The sequence below is a fragment of the Cyprinus carpio genome, chromosome B17 (genome assembly GCF_018340385.1).
Source record: "Cyprinus carpio isolate SPL01 chromosome B17, ASM1834038v1, whole genome shotgun sequence".
In the NCBI taxonomy this organism is placed as follows: domain Eukaryota; kingdom Metazoa; phylum Chordata; class Actinopteri; order Cypriniformes; family Cyprinidae; genus Cyprinus; species Cyprinus carpio.
Window position 1 is genome coordinate 10,230,746 of NC_056613.1, and position 21,810 is coordinate 10,252,555.

Consider the following 21,810-nt stretch of genomic DNA (forward strand, 5'->3'; position numbering starts at 1 on the left):
TGACCAGTCCAGCCTTCAATTCAAACTGACCAGAGATAATAGCCAAAACAGCCGGAGCAGTCAGATCAGATAACCAAGCTGAACCCATCAGACCAGACAAAACAGTAGCTGTCTAAAAAACTATTTCCACAAAATACTGAAATCAATTTCAATACATGTGTGGAAGTCCTGATTAATCAGAGTGCAGACATACTGTAATGAAACTCCCATGAAACTTTTTTAGTATAATATTGTCAGATTATGAAGAGGAATGAGGTGCATGTTGTGTTTTGAAATCAAGGGTTAGCAACTTTCTCCACTGATGGCCATTCAAACACAGATGTGTATATAATATCTAATATCCAAGTTAGGGTCAGTAAGATTTTTAAATACTTTTGTAAGAAGTCACTTATGTTCACCAAGGATGCAAATAGAAATACATTAAAAACCACAATATGATGTGATATATTATTACAATTTAAAATAGCCTAACTGTTTTCTACTTGAATGTATTTTAAAATGTAAATTATTTCTGTGATGCCAAAGATGAATTTTCAGTAGCCATTACAGTCTTCAGTGTCTCATGATATATCAAAAATCATTCTAATATGATAATTCAGTTGTGTTCTCCAGCTCCAAAAGCCTTTTGTAATAATGTAATTGTGTCTAGCATCATTTTTGGTTAATGGAATGCATCCTTGATGAATAAATGTATTAATGCCTTCTAAAAAGAAATTAATAAAAAAAAAAAAACGTTTGAACGGTAGTGTAAAATCACAGTTTTTTTCATTTATTAGTGGAACTGTTTTCCCTGTCTACACAGCTGAGGACAGTCACTACTAAAGAGCTATGGACATAAGACCATGCAATTACAAAAAACCCACCAGGCAATGGTCAGAAACTTGCCAAAGCCAAATGTACTTGCCAAAATGTTTATTTTGAACCCTGGCTTAGGGCCACAGTCGATGGGGACATCCGGGAACGTTATCCTGAGTTTTTGTATCATCTGGTTGGCATTTGCAAAGCATTTGTGTCCTTTATGGCACTGCCCATTTTCTAGGCCCAGAGAAAAGATGGCCCTTCTATAAAATGTTATCCTGGCTGCTGTGGATTTCAGTGGTGATCCTGCCCTCAATCCACATTTAGACACAATGAAGCAGTGTCAGTGTAAGGATCTTTAAAAATTTCACTAAGAGCTTCATATTGAGATCTCAACACTGAGAACAATAACATATACATCTACTGCCTATATGCTGCACAACACATACATGCATGCAAGTTAATTCCCTGAGCTGCTTATACTGCAATATTCACATATGCGCCTGATCCTAGTACTTTAAATTGGTGCTCTAATGCCCTCTAGTGGTCTGAAAGAGAATCTGAAGCAATGTAAAAATGAGACTTACTCTACTCTGAATAAAGAAAAAATATAAATAAATATACTCTGATTCCTCTAAATGAAAAAAAGAAAGAAAAAAATGTGTGTGTTGCTGTAGGCAGTCAACAGCAATACAGCGTTATTCAAATGTACAATAGCCTCTTTTTATATTAATAACAAGAAAATAAAGGCCTATTTGAAATAACTGACAACAATTACTCTAAATGGCACTTTGGGCATCCTACTAAAGAATAAAACATTAATGTGAATATTTAAAAACATTTTGAAGATGTCCACCTTTCAGACAGATGATAAAACCCAGATGTAATGTTCAATGCATGAAATCATTAAATAAAACAGAACTAATGCTCTCAGAGCATGTAATATAATGTTGTGTGCATGCTTTTGAATCTCACCAGCCAATCACAGCATTTGTCTAAACCCCACAGACAATCATCTGAAAACCTGCTAGAACAAGCTTTTATAATTAAGATCCCATCCATTCAAAGGTGAATGGTCAACTGGTGTTAATGTGTAACTGGAGCTGGCCAGTTCAAATTCTTATATTAAACACTAAAACCATGATTAGCTGGTTCATATGAACTTAATTAGGGTTGGAGCTAAACTCTGTAGGACAGTCAGCAGGAACAGGAACCCCTGTTGAAATCCTGACTTTATATCCTTTTAGGTTTCATAAAATTTAATGTGAACTTGACAGCCACTTCAAATATAGATCCATAAATTCATGAAATCTGTGTCTCCTGTGAGATGTCTTATATTCTCCTCCTCTTTCTCCTTTTCTTTATATGCTTCTCTCTCAATAATGAATCCAGGTCACACTCTATTGCTTCCTCTCCTCTCTGAAGAGATGACAGGTGACATTAACTCTCTGGCTCTGTATAGTAACCTAGTTAGCCCACTTTACACACGTTTCAACTGGACTGCATTACCTTACTTCACCACAAGGGGACAGAGTGAGTTACACAAGGTAAATGTCACTGTTACTACATGCAATATTATAACACACCCTTCATGGCCTCACAATTAAAAGGCTCAATTTTTTAAATAGCATTTATATGTGACTTCATAAAAGACAGTGAGAGCCTTCTTGCCATATACAGAGACATCCATAAGTGAGTTAAATTCATCCTCTCTTGTGTAAATGTAACCATGCCCATGGCATTCATCTTTTAGCTCAAGTTACCTGTATAAATAAATCTGATTCCTGAAAAACACTTACGCAACATAAAGAGGAACAGATCGATCGTAAAGTGGACCCTGTAATTCTTGCAAATGGCTGGCTTTCAGATCATAGCTGTTAATCAAAACACTTGTGTCACCATAGTGATGCCACTCAAATGCTAATGGTACTTTTGCTAACCTTAAGGTCAAAGTGACAGGACTGTCTGTAAACACTGCAAAATTTGGAACAACCATATTTACACAACCATTAAAAAGTTTGGGGTTGAAAATAGTTAGTGCCTTTGAGATAAGTCTCTTATGTTCACAACAGTAATATTGTGATTTACTATTTTCAAACATCTGAATAGGTCATTTATTCCTGTGATCGCGAATCTGACTTTTCAGCAGCCATCGCGTGATCCTTCTGTAATCATTCTAATAAGCTGATTTGGTGCTCAAGAAACATTTATTATTATCATAAAGGTTGAAAACAGGTGTGCTGCTTAATATTTTTGTGAAAACCATGATATATGATATGATTTTTTTTTACAGGATTCTTTGATGGATAGAAAGTTTAAAAGAATGGCATCCTTGCTAAGCAAAACTATTTATTTTGAAACTTTCAAAAGCCTTGCTCGAGGGTCCTACCAAACCATGTTTACAACATGAAAAACATTCATATAAATGAGGATGACCCATGGACAAAAACAGATTAAAATTATCCTAATCTTTTTTAACCTATTACTTCAGTATTTACAACCTCAGCTGGGCATGTAAAAGTGATTGTGATTTAATTTTCCACACCGACCATACCGATAAAAAAAATCTCAAGAAGTGGAAAGAGAAAAGTTCCCACAATTGTTATAGCAAAAAGAAAAATGGAGGAGGAAAAGGAATGATTTTACGCTCCGGTGGAGCTGGATATTTCGGTGCATAATGATGAACTCAGAAGGGTTAGTGTCTGTGGAAAGATCCAGTAAGGGAGGAAATGCAAAAGCCTGAGGTACTCGAATGACATAAAATTCAGAACTTAGTTGTGTTGCTGATGACAATCAAAGTATAATGCAACCCAGCTTCAGTCCTAGTATGTTGAATCTAAATATATGCTGTATATAGTAAATATAAAAATGAATTTGTGAATGCAATTCTGCAGTTTTTCTGTGTGTGTGTGTGCATGTGACATATCTTTGTGTGTGACCATATGTGTGTTCCCATCAGTGGGTCTGTATGCCATCTGCTTGCTTGTGCTAGCACAGGAGTTTCACTAAGCTGTCAATTTCACAGCCTTGATCCACACACTTACATGGGTCCTATTTCACAGACTAAGCTTTATAAATGAACTTCAAAAACTTTAAGAGAAGTTTGACAAATGACCTCTGCTCCATGTTATTGTATGCACATGTATATGTGTATATTCGGTAGGTTTTGAGTAAGGTCACTTGTAACTTATGTTCTATATGTCATTTGGGGACTGAACCAGTATTACATTACAAAGACACACACACACACACACACACACACACACACACACACACACACACACACACCCTAAGCTTAGTGCTGTCAATCACCTTCACCACTTCAAAGACGACAACTTGAAAGTGATACACCTCAGGCAGTTAATGTTTACAGCCAATTTTCTGAATTCCGACATGTCACACACAGATATGACCAGGGAGGGTGGATTATAAATATATGAAAACCAGTTAGTTCTCCTTCCTGTTGAATCTGATGTCCCACAAGTCCCAAACAAGCTCCCAAAACTCAAGCTTAAGCTTTTTGTAAAAATTTTCATGGGCACAAATGTCTTTCATTAACAAAACTCTTGTAATTTATCTCACTGTTTATTTCAGATGACAAATAAATATTGAAAAGTGAGCAAAAATCCCTTGCAAAAGTAATATGCAAATTAAAAAATAAATTTGCTTCAAAATTGGCTTAATTAATGCCACAGCAAATGTACAACAAATGTAGTTTCTTTGCCACTTACAATTCATGTATATCATAAAAGAACTTATAAAACAAAATAATTCATGTATATCTATGTATCTATCTATATAATGGATATATATCTTATATATATGCCAATATATATGAACTATTAAAACTCTATATGCATGAAGTCATAAAAGTTCGTATTTCTTAAAAGTTACTTAAACGTTCATAAATATGTCACATTTATTCTGAATTCCAAAATATGAAAACCACCTACGGGTTACGCAATTCAGAACTGTTGTACAATAAAGATGCAAAATCTTAAAAACAGACTGATTTACAGTGCAAATTTACAAAAAAGTGTGAGAATATACCTGACTGTTCCTTTGTTTCCTAGCTTTTAATTCTTTGTAATTTCCCAGCTTCAAATGAGTACTTTTGTATTTGCCTGTTTAGCTAATAATGGGTTTAATTTTTTTGGAACATCACTTTGATGTTTCCTAATGGTCCCAACTTGAAATTTTAAAATTTTATTATGATGGCCACTCATCCTGAAAAACATTTCAATGAACACACTTGCATAACACACACAAATATATTTCCAGGCTGTAATTATAAGAATAGCTAAACAAGTTCGTGAGTCAGACTTACCATCCTGTCATCTTGTGTTCTGCTGTGTCACAGATCAATCTAGTTTGCTTAATTAAGCACACTGGCAGTGACTCACTGACAGCTGGAGCCTGAGTTAGCATACACGTTAACAGCAATCAGAGCGAGATCAGACACTGTTAGCGTGCTAATCGCTAATCAGTTTAAGAGATCAGAGGATTAATTTCACTTGCTGTAGTCAGTGCAGAGACACAAAAGTACATGCATGTCGTTCCAAACCTCTATGAGTTTCTTTCTTATGTTGAACATAAAAGAAGATATTTTAAATAATTCTTGTAATCAAACAGTTGATGCTCCTCATTGACTTCGATAGTATTCCTTTAACTGCTATGAAAGTCAATGGGGACCAAAAACTGATTTTGGGTGAACAATTCCTTTAAGTGGACAAAATGACTGGACAGTGGAGTGACAATTAATGACATTTTAATAAAGATTACAGGGTCAAAAATAAATAAATAAAACCTAAATAATTAAAAAAAAAATACAATAAATGAAATGTATGCATGGATTTTTACAATAAAATAAAAATCATGCAATTTGAAAATGGTAAATAGAAAGAAGAATTTCTGTTTCATGGTAACTTGGGGAAAAATTAATTTTGTTACATTTGTTTGCTTTATTAGATATCAGTTATGTCTAACAAAATTTAAAATTTAGCAGCTAAAACTAGTGGCAAGCAACATTATGTTGGCATGTTTCTCTTATGTATATGAAAAACGAAAGTTTACAAACAAAACAACTTTGACCATATTGATTAATAAAAAACTGTTTTATCAGACAAATAATGACATCTCTCTCTCTCTCGCTCTCTCTCTCTCTCTCTCTCTATATATATATATATAATATATATAGTTATATTTATTATCATAAATAAATTTATATATATATATATATATATATATATATATAGTATCACACTATTTAATTTTAAAGTTAGTAAAAAACACATTTAACAATTGCTGAAATTCATGTGGGTGAGTAAAGTGGACGTAAACACATGCATGCGTACAAACCAATTCATTAGTATTCTTGTTACTAAATTCAGGAATTTATTTGCATGTGAGTATGTTCATATATGAGAGAAAGACGGAGAAGAGAAAGAGCAAAGGAGAGGGGCGACTGCTGATATTCAGTCTGAAACCCCGCCCTGGGGTCGTCAAGGCAACGGACACAGGAGAGTAACCAATGGCGACACAAATAGAGCACCATGAAAAACACCCTCACTCTGAGAAAGAGCACAACACATACACACCCTCCTCCCATAAGCTAAGCACATTTCACACACTCATTACAGCTTTAAAGCACAGATCACAATGCAACCCTCTTTCTCACTCTATTTTGACCTTAGGCAACAACATTATACTACCCAGACATCTCAAGATCATCTAGACACAAACACACACCCAGGCTACGCACTCAAAAACAGGTCACAACTGTCCCCGCTTTACACACTTGCCCTTTTATTCCCGTCTCACACCCATTTCTAATCCTGTAATATGGCTGCCAGTGTGCTGCCATGTGTGACAGACTGCTTGTTTCAGTGCCTGTGTCTGTATGTCTTCGTGTTCAAGTCGTGTTCGACTTCAAAGCATCCCGTTCCTTCCACCTGCCAAGAAGATGAATCTGAAGCCAGAGTGAGCTATGTGAGTTTGCACATCTGTGCACATCTGCATTTGTGCATGAGTGTGTATTTCTGGGACGGCTGTTCTCAGGGTTAGATAGAACTGTGAAAAGAAGGAATCGAGAGCCTTGCGGAGGCTTGATCTATGAATATTAATGACTCGTTCACAGTGACAGTGATTGTCAGCGACAAAGGTACCAAAAGTCATTCATTTTTAACACGAGTCTGTGGTTTGAGGTGACAACATGAGCAACAGAATGTGAGCGACATGATAGCATGATGCAATATGGTGATTACTGATAAGCAATTTGCTGGCCTCAAGTGATTTAATTGCTTTCACCTTAAACAGTCTATGAAAAATAAAAAAAATTGAAATTATTGCCAAGTATGCACATTGATAGCTTGACTTTATAACATACTCCACCAAAAAATAAAATCTATCTATCTATCTATCTACTGGATATATATATATACATATTTTATAAAACATAGTACAATTGACAATATAAAAATAAAAAATAATAACACCTATAGAATTTATGCTTTGAAACATTTTAACTGTAAAAAGTAGGAATACAGAAATATGAAATTATGAATAGAAATACTGCATCTTTTCACAGATGCTGATCACAGCAGTCTTTACTTGGCTGCTTGAATCCCCTAAATACTTTTCACAATACAATCAATTCTAGATAAAATCAAGTCCAGCCTATATATATTTATTTATTTATTTAATCCTGTTTCACTCTAAATCACATTATGGAAGTAAATTGATTTAAGAACACTGTTTTTGTTGACATCCCCAGAAAGGACAGATCATCCAGGTCTGAACCACAGTATTACCAGAAGGCAAAGGCCGGTTATTAACCACATTAAGTGCTGGTACACGCAGACAAATGCTCACCCATCAGAGCTAATCTACTGCTACTTCCCATCAGTGCAATTCTTCATCAGTTCTCATTTCTGCTTCAAGCTCTCTGCTCCATCCATACACTTTCACACAGGCCTGATAATTCCTTATGAAAAGCTATGCTTCATTTGGTGATTCTGACATAAGCCTTTGATGATTAATTGCAGATTAATAACCAATCCTTCTCTCTATGCATTAATTTAGCCTATAATCACTGATCAAGTAAGTATCAAAGCTCAAGGCCAAACCTGACCCGACTTCCGTTCAGAAGTGAACATGGAAGGACATAATCTGATGTTTTTGACATATTCTTAACGAAAATTCAATATCTCATTTGTGTGTGTGTAAAGGAGTTCATACAATGAGTGTGTGACTGATGGATTAGACAGACAGTCATATAGGAAAAGATGTCAATATGTCTGCAAAAGAAAAATAGAGAGACACAAAGGTTGTGATCTGAGTTTTCTATACTTCATTAGAGAAAGAAAAGTGGAGGAAAATTAAATTTCAAAATTATTTGTGTTTCTTTTGGTCCTAAATAGGGGTGGGACTGCTTATTTTTCAAACAAATAATGAAAAGTAAGTATTTGAAAACAATCATTATTTTTGCAATTTGCTATTTGCTTTTTCTCATTTAATAATAAAGATACAATATTTAAATTCTATATAATTTTGTCTACACAAGTTAAATAAATAAAAAATAAAAATCTAATGAAAAATAAATTTACAAGTGCTACAAGTAAATTTAGGCATCACGGCATTATAATATACAGTATGAAAACTGGATATTAGTTTTGAGATTTGATAAAGATTAAATGATATTAGATCGAATCTAAATGTAAAAAACGTACATGTGCAATATATCCAATATTGACCAAAGCAAGTGAATCAGAATACCTCTAAAATTTGCACATAACCAAAGGAGTACCAATATATTGTGTGTCCTTCAAGAAAATGCATAGTGTGGTGTAGAGTCAAAAAAACACAAAGGTGCAAGTAACAAGTGAATCCGATTAGCCATACCTCCCTAAAACTTAACCCTAAGTTGCACAAGCAGACTGTCTCATGCTGTGTTCACACCAAAGCGAATAGACGTCAATATATTTCAATGTTAAGTCCTTCAAGAACGCGCGTCTGGAATGCATAGAGGCGTTTAGGCGGCGCGGTAGAGGCGCCTCATTCGCGCGTCTAGTTCGCGTTCACGCGAATAGTATACGCGTAAGGTGTGCTTTTGTGTTTTATGTGTTTGACGCGAATTCGCGTCTGCCACGCGAGTTGAAAAATTTGAACTTTGGCGTCAATTCGCGCCGCATTAACCAATCAGGAGCCTGCTCAGGAGTCACTCATTCAACATGGAGGAACGAATGATATTCAGTGAGCAGTACCCGGAGCTATATGACAAACGTTCAATTTCTATAGACAGGAATAAAAAGAAACTCGCTGAAAGAGTGTGTTGTAAATACACATTTAACTTTTGAGTCACGTACATGTTTATCGACCCGCGGTCTTCCCGCCGTTTTTTACAAGTATTTTCCCCCTACTTTTCGCTAACAAGATAATGTGTGTTATTCAGAGGACGTTGTGCAGGAAAAAAGTGGAAAAGCCTCGAATGCTCGATCAACATCAGCCATCATAACACAAACAAACCGCCTAGCACTTGCCCCTCCCACAAGAAGCGGATTTCGCCTCGGACGCGCGTCAATTTCGCTTCAACTTTTGCTTTCTACACGCGTCTATTTCGCTCAATAAACCCTAATTCACTAAAAGCAGACTGTCTCAGTAATAAGCTTTTGGCACTACTGCACAAACAAAATCCCATTAAAGATGCAGAACATCAGTAATAAGCTTTTGGCACTACTGCACAAACAAAATCCCATTAAAGATGCAGAATTCACTACATATTCTACCTGATTATGTAGGAATAAAGAAAGTGTTTACTTGTAAGTAACAAACACCAACATTTCAAACATGTTAAACATTCAAATGTTGGGAAACCAACTATCAAGTTCACAAAAACACCAACAAACTTCAATACAATTGATTTCCGGTGCACTTCACACCTAAAACTTCTAATACAAGACAGTGTGGGTGAGTTGACATTACTGTACTTCTCCAGTTCTGTCTGCACAGCCATACAGTAATACCGAACACTACTTTAAGAGAGCAAAAGGAAATATGTCCACATTTGTGTGTGTGTGTGTGAGTACACACAATCCGATCCACAAGCCGTGTTTATATAACTCTCTTCAGTCATGTGGGAGTTCCTCATTTAGTCCAACATAATACACCATTAGCACTGCCATTTCTTTCTCTTAAACTTCCGGCTCTCTTTGTGAGGGTGATTGCTGGTCTCAGGGGCATTTCTGAACTGCGCTTCTGAGTGCTGGAATATGGCCAACAGATGGAGGGAGAGAAACAGAGAGAGGGAGGAACAGGCAAATGTAGGCAGATCTCTCTGGTGATGTTTCTGAAATAGAGCCCTCTAAACACACGCTCAGCAGAAACCCTTCAATCATGTCTACATCTTCAAACAACATCATTTTGTCTTTTTCTGCTCCGGTTCTCTTATTAATCTCATTAGACCCTTTACTGTCACAGGACATTTCGCCTCCATCACATTTTGAATTCATTATGTTCTGCTTCTACATTTTGTTCATTCCATATCTAATTATGAAGACTGTTAGAGACAAATTACTAATTATAGTAATAAACTATATTTTTTTAATAGATTATTGTCAAGATTATAAGATTTCATACTCACTACAATAATTGCAACAATGCATAAAAGTCACAAAAAATGTAGTTAAAACATTAAGTGTCACAACTTTCACTACTAAAGGCTCAGATTTTCCAACTGTCTTGGCTGAGAGCCTCTGCCGCACTACTTAGGTACGCACAATGTAGCTGTTATGAGTATCTGTTGTCTCCAATGGTGTTTCATTTACACGTTCACACCATCATAGTAGATATAAATGAAGTATATCACACTACACACCCACACTCACACTCATAAACACACATTTTGCCTCACCCATTCTCAAATATAAATAACTGTATAAGTAACATTCCAGCTTAACACATTCCATAAAGCCACCGAGAATATCTGATGTTTGCATATGTGGTCTTAGTTTGCTCTCACTTTAGAAAACGTTTTAGTACAAATTATTAATGAATCACGATTCCTGATTAAAAATGTTTATAGAGGTTACATGCACAATTAGTGAATGAGACATTGTTGATTTGAAGTGAGATGTGAGTTAGTCATCGCACTGGTGGAGCAAATGCACATCAAAACAACTCATTAAAAAGGCACAAACAACTATTCCTGTAATTATTAGTGCTAGTTTCAGTAAACAGGGCGTGTAATGGAAAACCAGGTAAAATTGTTCTTCCTCTCTTATGCTCGAGTGTATAACTACTGTCATTGCAACCGCATGGAATTAAAAGAATGGAAACCGTTGTGTTGATGCATTGTTGGATGACGATTTACACACCTATAATTATCTGTTCAAGATCATCTGTTTCAAACTCATGTCACATGTTGCGTGATGGTAACTTGCTTATGTGTTTATTGATTAATTCTAGTAAGCCAAGGGTTGTTAGTTTAAACATCCATAAGGGCTTCCCTATTACCCATGTGCCCTTGGGCAAGGCATTTAACCCCAAGTTACTCTGAAGGGACTGTTTCTGTTGTAAATGTAGTGCACAGTAAAATGTTTTACATGAGACCTACATGAATAAATGGAAATGAAGGCATACCTTTTTCTGGAGCATAAAATAAAGATTTACAAATAAAGCTCCTATCTACTTAAAAAGGAACATGGGAAAATCTTAAATAATATAAATAAGAAATATAAAACTGAAAACAATGGAATGATATTTTTATACATATACATAAAAATCACTTAAGGCATTTTGGCACTGTTGTCACTGAATACATGTAATTGCTTAATATATGTATTATTACTATAATTTTTGGTCCATAGAGAGAGAGAGAGGATATATGCATACATGTGCTGGATGCATGCATACATGGATACATCCCAATATTGAGTCTAGAGGGCGTCATCGGATTGATATTTAAATATGTATTTAAATATGTTCTCAGAAGAGAAGGGGCAGACGGTGCAATCGGAGGATCGGAGGTCCAGAATGTGTGATATGGGCCAAAGAGCTTCATCGCTGCAGAGCCAAATGGCCAGCAACACTAGTACCCAGACTGCCTCATCAGCACTTCAGACTGTTACAGCTCACTAATGCTGTGGATTCATTGCTGATAGAGTTCTATCAGTTACTTACACACACAACACATGGATTTACACTTGCACACATACTCACACATCACTATGACAATCTAGGACATCTAGATCTACTGTCAATCAATCTGTAAACACTTTTAACACCGCAGGGTTAATAACAAAGGTTATTCATATGGATTTGCCAATCAATCATGGTGATTAATAATAATTGCTGTCAGGTCAAAATGTATCCTGAAAGCCTATAGATACATTACCCCTCTAGTATAAGACCTGTCTTGCATATGCTACTCTAGTCAGCATGGGGTCTGCTCTCCTTCTGTCTCTCTCCCTGACAGGTGTACAGTTTCGCTCCTCTCCGATCTGTCTCAGGGTGATCTTCCTCGTGCTAAATATTTCCCCACACTGGCGTTTGGAACCGGTTGTGTGTTGGATTCTCCTGCAGACACCGGAGAGGCTGGGAAAATTTGTCTGTTTGCTCAGAAGTGGGATTAAGATTACAGAGAGAGCAACATAAAGTTTTGCTCGAGTATCAGTCACATTTTCCTTTCTAACCTACATGTTCTGCCAGCCTTGCCGAGTAACACCAGCACACTTTTAGAAATGTATTATTGATACCTTTAGCTTTAAATATGTATTCCTTCATTGCAAATCTTAAAATACGATAAGGTTCAGAAGCTTAAAGCGACAGTTCACCTAAATATTCTTCATCATTTTCTTACCTTCATGTTGTTCCAAACTGTTTTTTTGTCCATACACTGAAAGTCAGTGGGGTTCAGTGTTTTTCCACATGAGATCATACAGGTTTGGATCAACATGAGGGTGAGCAAATTATTTTTGCAGAGTATCCTTTTAAGGACCATAAAGAAAAAAAAATACTTCTTCCTTCCTTAATATTAACTATGTAATACCTATGTACTACCTATAACTATGACTATATTAACTACCTATAACTATATTATATATTACCTATAACTATATTAACTATGTAATACCTATAATAACTATGTGATACATGAAACAGACAATGGAACAACTTAATGATTTTAAGTTTAAGGAAAATATTTTTTGTTAATGATGTTTTGTTTTCCCAGTTCTGTTTTGGTAGGAAGCTCTAATGAATATTTCTGTGTGCACAAATCTCTGTGTTTGTGTTTACATGTGAACATATAATATGTCTGCGCATGTGCAGTTGAGCAGACTGATGGATTGCCCCTCTGCCAAAAGCTCCATGGCAACGGTTTCTCTAGCTCTGTTATGATTTAGTGCCCTCAGCCCCTTTAAATACACTGTCTCTCCATTTAGACTAACCCTCCCTCGCTCGTTTATTTACATCATCTCCTGCTCTCACACGTTTATGTTCCCATGCCTTCTGCCAGCACTTTAAGTCAAGATCTTTTGGGTTCTCTCTACCTTCATCAAAAGAAAAGCAGCTTGTTCTCTTGATCCCGCTCTTTCAGAAATCTATGCTTGTTATTTCTCTCTCATTCTGCTCTCACACTGGGCTCATCTTTCCTTCTTTACTTTCCTTCCTTCTAAAATGTTTTTTCTTCCTTCCTACCTTGATTTCTTCCTGCTTGCATACCAATAATCTTTCTTTTTTCCTTGTTTCCAAAAATGTTCTTTCATTTCTGAATGTTTTTTCTTCCTTCCTTCCTAACTTCTCTCCATCTAGTATACCAGCAATCTTTCTTTTTTCTTACTTCCTCTATGTTTTTTCCTTTCTTCCAGTACCAATCTTTCCTTCCTCCTTCATTTTCTCTCTTCCTTTCAGAATACCAACAATTAATTTGTCTTTCCTTCCACTCTTCAAACAAACTCTCCACTGACAGGTCTGATCTCTCTGGCCGAAGTGGTCGGATGTCTTTTACTTGCTGATATTTCTTCAGCAATGCTCATGAGTCCTGTAAATGTGTGTCTGTGTGTGTCAGCCAGAAGGACATGATGGTGGCAGAGGGGCTATAATGGAGCACCACGCCCCATGTCAGCATCACACACACACATTCACATCTATGGCCGCACAAATGTCAAAGCAAACATAGCATGTGAGAAAAGTTGTATGTGACCAAAAGAGATGGAGTCAGAGCAAATGAGGAACTCAGGAACCATCCATTAAGGAAATTAGTAGTAATACATATTGAAATCACACAAACGGAGGAAAGAAAAATATTTTTGAAAAGATTTCAAGTATATGATATTTATTTTGATTTGACAGCAGACAGCATCTCTCTCACTCCCTTTTAGACACTCAATGCTCTTGGATAGCACCATAGCGACAAGTGACATGAGAGCTGTTACACGTGTGATGCTGTCTGTTGATTGGGCCGATGAAGAAAAAAAAATGTATCTGAGATCAATCTCGAATTTTCAAATGCAAAATGTTTCCTATGACGTCAGTGTATGTTATTTAAAGATACAGTTCTGATCACAGCTTTTGTACTTTTTTGTGTTGGTCTGTCTTGTCTAAATCTCTCCTTCTTTCTCTTGTTTCCATGACTACAATCATTAACACATGGTTATCTCACAGTGTAGTAACAAAGCAAGCCAAGACACATGCACGCACAGGCGCAAACCATTAAAATGCTGACAAAATGCCTTCCTTGCCAAAACCTTTTACTAATGGCTGAGGTAAATGATGCCTGCCTGAGGGGTAATGAAATATCCTTGGAACCCGTACTACACTACAATAAAACTATTTTGTTAGTCGTAAAAATCTATTACCAGTAAGGTAAAAATAATCAAATAAAAATAAAATAAAATAATACATTACAAATACACAAATACATCCAAGATAAGTGTTAATATCTTTAATATCTGAAATTCAAATCTTCTTTTAAAGATGCAAATTGGAAACAAGACAAAAACATTGATTACCTAAATATTTTTGTGGTGTGATAGCTTCATTTTGGTCTTCACCCAAACTACAACTACAAAGACTACATATCGTTCAACATTTGTTTGTGTACCAAGAACATTATTATGTGTGTGTGTGTTAGTTAGTTCAACAGAAGAATCTCTACATACCACATGGCATGACTCATAAAAAACAGGTACACACTCATACACACACAAACACACACACACACACACACACACACACACACACACACACACACACACACACACACACACACACACACAGAAGCACAGCCAAAAATGGAGGGGCCATTGGCAATAGGTGAAAATCCTTTAATTGTTTAGGTGTGTGTTGGAGGGGGTATTTTGTCCCTTGAGGGCTCAAAGATACCATCAGCCTCAAAGTCAAAGGAGAGCAACTGCTTTATAGTATTTGTGTCAAACATCAGACTTCACACACATTTGATACTAACAGCCAGGCACTGCTGAAAATCAGATTTGTATATGATATTAAAATGTTTTTTCCATTTCAATATTTCATTCTGTGTGTATGTGGCATACATAACTCTTGACAAAATAGATGTTTTTGTTTTTCTGCAAATTCCCAAATACCTGCATGACAAGACCTATCAATCACTCAGCATTCCGCAACATGCAAATTCAGAAACACAACCGCACAGATGCACAAACTTGTGCTTACACACACATGCACAAAAATCCTAAACATACACTTCTGCGGAGAGCACACACGGTCACACACACAATAAAAGTGTTCTAAAAGTCTGATAACATCACAAACAAAATGAGTCTGATAAAATCACATATAAACAAAAACACGGCATCCAGCTCAGCACATACACAGCTTCATAAGATGGACATGCGGTCATGAATGCATGACCGTTTGCACGTCCTCTTTTCATCTCACTCACACACATGCCTCCAAAAAGTCATTTAAATTAATTCCAAAAAAATTGGTTCAAATTGTTTAACTGTCAGAAAAGGCATATCGACCTATTGACCTAAACCACACCCACTAAAAACCATCTTCTGACATACCAAGAAATCATCAAGCAAAATATGCCTCATGGTTAAACACGCACACAATTTTTTTTTCAATATTATGTTTTATTATTACAAAGCAAAATAGTTTCAAAAAGTAAAGTTTAGAAAAATATTTAAATAAAAATAAAATATATATTTTATTATTAAAGGATTTAAATTAGAAATATGCTGTGATTGACAGCCAACACAAATGACATCAGAGTCAATGCATTGGGATAGCAGCCTTCAGATCAATACAAAAAAAATCAAAACCCATAGTTTCCAATCAAATGCCTGGCATACACCTCCCTTATTGGCTTTTCTAGCTCTCAGTGGCTTTAAAGCATCTTCATCAATCCATCACGAGCCCTTGAGCAAACAAACAACAGCCAAAACCACTATAACACAACATTCTACCTTACCTTCTTGCCTTTCTTTTTACGGTGCGCTGGTTTGGAGCTACTTTTTTCTTTGGCTTCTTCACTCATTTTGGGAAAGCTGATCCAATCAGACTCCCTGAGCGATCCTCCTTATTCCAACATCCACTCGGATCAACGTGGACCAGACAGAGAAGTCCATTAAAGCTCCGCTGATGGTGTTTGTTGATGGGAGAGATGCTGAGAGACATGCACACGCTCTCTCGTGTGAACTCTCTCCCTCTGTGTTCCAGAAGACTCGCCTTCTTCTGTCTGGTGTTCCCCAGAAAGGGTGTGGAGAGATAGTGCAGCGAAAGAGAGAGAGAGAGAGAGAGAGAGAGAGAGAGAGAGAGAGAGAGAGAGAGAAGGAGGGGACACGGAGAGACAGGGATAGAGAAATGAGATGTTGATGGACAGATTAATTTAAAACAGAGAAAGGAGAAAAGCAGAGGAGCGTAATCCTGTTGAATAGCCTACCTGCTTTGATCTGTTAAGCACACCCACACAGATGATCCTAATATTCATAGAGAAAGAGAGAGAGAGAGACATGGTAGAGAGAACACGTTAAACAAGAGTGAAACAAAACGAGGAGGTGTAGAGGAACAATTAAATGACAAGAAAGAACAATAGCTGTAAAATGACAAAGAAACTCTTATTCTCACACAGTAAACAGAGATATATTCAGATTGCTGCCAATACTCTGCTCATATGCTCTCTGAGAATGTGTGTGCGCTTGCAAGTGTGCACAGAGTGAAATATTAAATGTGACACCTCTGTGCTGTGTGTGTACGTGTGTGTATGTGCAGGGCTCGACCAGCATGCATCAGGTCCTTCCAGAAAAGGAAGACTCCTCCAGCACGGTGCCAAGAGATCAGCTTACTAACAGGGAGAGAGACAGGGAACAGAGAGGGAGAGAGATATTGGAAACATTTGTGTAGTGAAACATAAACTGTTTAACGTTTAATTTATTAATAGAATTATCTTTTTATTTTATTGTAGATACTATCGTTCAAAAGTTCTGGGTTGGTAAAAATAATGTTTAAAGTCAGCAAGACTGCATTTATTTGATAAAAAAATCAGTAAAGACTGTAATATTTTGAAACATTATTACATTTTCAAATAACTTATTTCTGTTTTAATATATATTTTTTAGCATATGTTAAAATACAATTTTTACATTACCATTCAGATCATTAATATGCTGATTTGGTGCTCAAGAAACATTTCTAATTATAAGAATTTAAAAAACAAATTGCTGAAATTATGATAAATTAATTCAAAAACAAAATGTCTTACAGCAAACTTTTGAAAGGTAGTGTTTGTGCATAAATTTGTGTATAATGAGGTCCAAAAACTTGAAATCACTTTTAAATGTTTCAATTTTATTTTTATTATTTAACAGAATATTATTCTTTTTTCTTTCACTTTTAGGTGTGTATTTATATTGGCAACACATATCCAACTATTTTCAAATAAAAAATATACCATACTCACACAGGTTTCAGTCTCTAGCATGTTTAATAAAGGAAATTACTATTATCTTTATTGACAGTCCCTGGACACCATTCGCTTACATTGCAATGAAAAGAGCAGCGTGAACATACTGCAGAATATCTTCTTTTGTGTTCCACAGAAAACAGAAGCATTCACATTGTTGGAATAGCATGAGCTTAATTATCTGGAACATCATAATTTTAATTATTGAACAAACTATCCCTCTAAGAATTGGAATATTTAGTGGATGGTGGTTACATCCCTGTTTTATTTGTTAGAAAAACATGCAATGCCGTCAGATGGCGTGTGTCTTTCTCAAGGGGTTTGTGATATAAAGCTCTTCAGCGTATGATATGAGAGCGCACAGACATGGCGGCCCCACAGCCAGCTTTCTTTCTGTTCCTCTCCATTTGGATAACGGAATCACCAACACAGAGTGATGAATACAGGGAAAGAGAAGAGAGAGGGAGCGGGAGGAGGGAAATTGAAGAAGAGAGTAAGCGAGTGTGAAAAAAAGAGGGAGGAATGGAGGGGGATGAGGAGAGAGACAGTAATCTGGTCACAGACTGCTGGGCTTGGCCAAGCAAAAGCTTCTAGCACTATACAGTACATCACTGACAACACACACTCAACACACACACACAGACGCTCCACCCACAGTTTCACACACACATCAATGATTGCCACCATCCAAATAAAACAAGCTCTGTCTTTCTGTAAGACTCTTAGCATTAGTCAGTGATTTTGCATGTCACTGTGACTGACTTACACCTTTCTCATGAATAATTCATAATGTGTGTATGTGTGTCTCCGTGTCTTTGTATCTGTGTGTGTGTTGTACTGTACACAGCTTATTGCTGGGACATGAGGGACTACCTCTAGTCGGCAGTGATCGATTCTGCTCTCAAAAACTCAGCGCCCACAAATTTGGTGTCTCTTTGTTCTGCCTTCTAGTGGTAAGCACCATTAAAAATAAGTGTTCTTTGAGACTGACCTGTCCTACAGTTTGACAAGCTGTAGAGGAGCTTGAAATGGCTTCAGAGACTTTCATTCTATGTCGACACAAGTGTATAAGCACTGATCTGCAGTCTACAACAGCTCCCCAGCTGTTTTATGGACTTCAAACCCAGACATCCCATCTGTGGATTGTAACTGTAAAATATAAACAAAGATAGAATACAATATCATCTCGGTATGTATTTACAATCCCAACTAAGCCATATCTGACAGTGAGAAACTGAACATGAAAAACATCAGGGACATTGAAAGGGTCAGGTTTAGTTTATGTTCTGGGGTTTAGGGCTAAAAATCATTAGGGTTTGTTTGACAGTAATGTTGTTTTAGGACTTAAAGACTGAACGTGCAGAATCATGGTGACCAGCGTCAAAGTGTCATGCATTCCCGTAACATGCAATACGTTTCTGACAAAACATGTCATTTTAATTAAAAATGTGACAATACATGAACAAACACTGCCGTGTGCAGATGCAAATATTTGCTCTTCAGGTGTCTCTGCGGTTTTGAATAAACCTGCCACAAATTACAGGGTGTAGCTCCCAAACAGCAACTTAAATGTATAATTAATGATCACGTGAGTTGATTTTTTCTTTTGTTGAAACGTGTGGTGTAGCGACATTCTGCCAGTCCATTACAGTATTAACATTCAGGAACTTTCTAGACCAGCCAGATGACAATCTATCAAATGGTTCCTGTAATGAATGATTTAACATAATGATTTTACAATACACACTATAAAATAAGAAATATCACGAGTAATTTGGCCTTATCACAGCCACGCTGATATGCAGATCAACATGATTGCATGTGTGCTATTGATTTTACACAACAGTACAATAAGGTAATAGTTAATGTAGAATATAAGAAGTCCAACTTACATTTTAGACACAATATTATTTTGTTTATTTTTGCAGAGCCAACAAAAATAGTACAATAGTTGCTTCTAGCAAAGCAGCAGCAGTGCATTGTTACTGAATGAATATGTGTTTCTGAATGAATCAGTTGAGTAAATGATTCAATGACTCGGTTAAGTAAATGATTCAATGAGTCGATTATAAATTAATCAACAAATCGGTTGAATGAATAATATTTAAATGACTCACTCATAAAAACAGTACTTTTTCATTCCTGAATTAATCAATGTTTTTGCACGAATCAGTTGAGATAATGATTAAAATGATGAAATCTGAGATCTTTCTGACACTCCATAGACATTCCAGAATGAATCAGTGTTGTTGATCGAATCAGTTGAATGAATGAATTTATTACTCACTTACTAAGACTGTCAGATGTTGCCACCTACTGGCATAATGAGGGAATACAGAGAGATTCACTGAAAAATCCCACTAATGCACTCTGTTTATACACCTCATACACAAATAAGCAAAAAGTGATACTGACAGTGAAAATTCCCAGTGCTGTTGAACCAAATGTGAACATCTGCGATCAAAAAAAGAAAGAAAAAAAAGAATGAGAGGAGAGGAGAGAATAAAATGAGACAGAGGGACAGAACAAATAGAAGGAGCAGGAGTTGTAAGAGGCCAATGGAAGAAAGTAAATATAATTACGTGACCAGTGTGTTAAAATACTCGTATTTATCCATGTGGTTCTCATCGTGTGAAAGTCACACAAAAGAGTCTCAAGCTGGATGAACATGGGGTGTTTAAAAAGTATTACACTCCTGTCTGTCATTCATAAGTGTTGACATAGCCAAGCCAGTTATGCACACTTAGTGTGTGCTTTTGCATAGCTTGTGCTGTGGTTGGCTGAGCTCTGTTAAAATAAAACCTTCATTTAGACACTCTAATCCTGTTCACATCTTTTCATACCAACCTTAGGAAGCTTTGCAGTATGTAAATGCTTCATGAATTTCAGCCCACTCAGTGCGGCCACCTGGGCATCCCAATCGACAGTTGCCGTGACAACGTGACTAATCAGAGAAATAAGTGACACTTATTTCTGTTGTTCACTGGCCTTAAGAGTCAGTACAAATATGACTAATATATATGAAACTGGGACTGAATTTGACTCCAGATACTGTAATTGCATTTTTGAACATATTCAATTGTACAAAGCCATAAAAAGCTCATGCGTCCTGAAAAGGTCCCATTACATTTCATTACAGTTGGAAATAACTTTATTTAAAATGAACTTTGTGACATTATCTTGCTCAAACAGGAAAAATTAATTGGCACCATGGCAAATCGGGACATAGTGAGTCTCGGTCCTGTCTCCAACAATAGAGGTCAAAGCAAAACATCAGATATAAATCAGCTTAGCTGCTTTTAAAAGCATAACGCCACAACACAAAGAAGCCCAGTCTATCATAGTGCTTGACAACTGCACACTACTGTAGCTTTTCAGAACACTAGACTACATCTAAATGTTTCTGAGTTTTTCAGTCTACAGATACATCTCCATGCCTCATGATCTGGAATGATCCTCTTGATCAAATGTTAAGAGGTTTCTTTTTTTTTCTTTTTTTAGGACCCTCTCATGGCACTATTTCTCAGTTACATTATGGTTAGTTATATTATGGAATGATTTACACTGCATAGAAGCTTCATTAAAGTGGCAAATATACCATGTGTTTACACAGAATTTCTATGCCAGTCAGTTTTTTTTAAGAAGAAAAAAATATTATTATTATTATTATTATTATTATTATTATTATTATTATAAATTAGAATTATTACTTTTATTCAACAAGGACACATTAAATTAAATTAAGTTTAACAAAAATGTATTGTGGTTTCTACAAATAGCACACACTTGAAAGTAAAGGTTCAAAAAGTATAGGGTTTTGCAGTGATGCTATAGAAGAACCATGTTTTGGTTCCCCAACAAAACTTTCAGTGAACGGTTCAAAAAAGAACCTTGGTCACTGTAAAGAACCTTTTGTGGAATGGAAAGTTTTTTATCAGTACTAATAAAGAACCTTTATTTTTAAGAGTGCACTTTATGTAGTACAACTGTTTTCAAATGAGATAGTAATATTTAATTATTCTTGAGCTAAAAAAAATAGCATATTAGAATAATTCTGCTTTGCCATCACA

General features: G+C 36.1%; 1 protein-coding gene across 1 annotated transcript in view; it reads right to left on the minus strand.

Moving 5' to 3' along the window:
• LOC109053737 (ankyrin-3-like) overlaps positions 1–16,516 on the minus strand; it is a 102,428-nt gene extending 85,912 nt beyond the window's left edge. Inside the window, exon 1 of the mRNA XM_042742118.1 lies at positions 16,250–16,516. Within this exon, the coding sequence (XP_042598052.1) occupies positions 16,250–16,315 (66 nt within the window). The 5' untranslated portion in view covers positions 16,316–16,516. The remainder of the gene's footprint in view (positions 1–16,249) is intronic.
• Between the last annotated feature and the right edge of the window lie 5,294 nt (positions 16,517–21,810).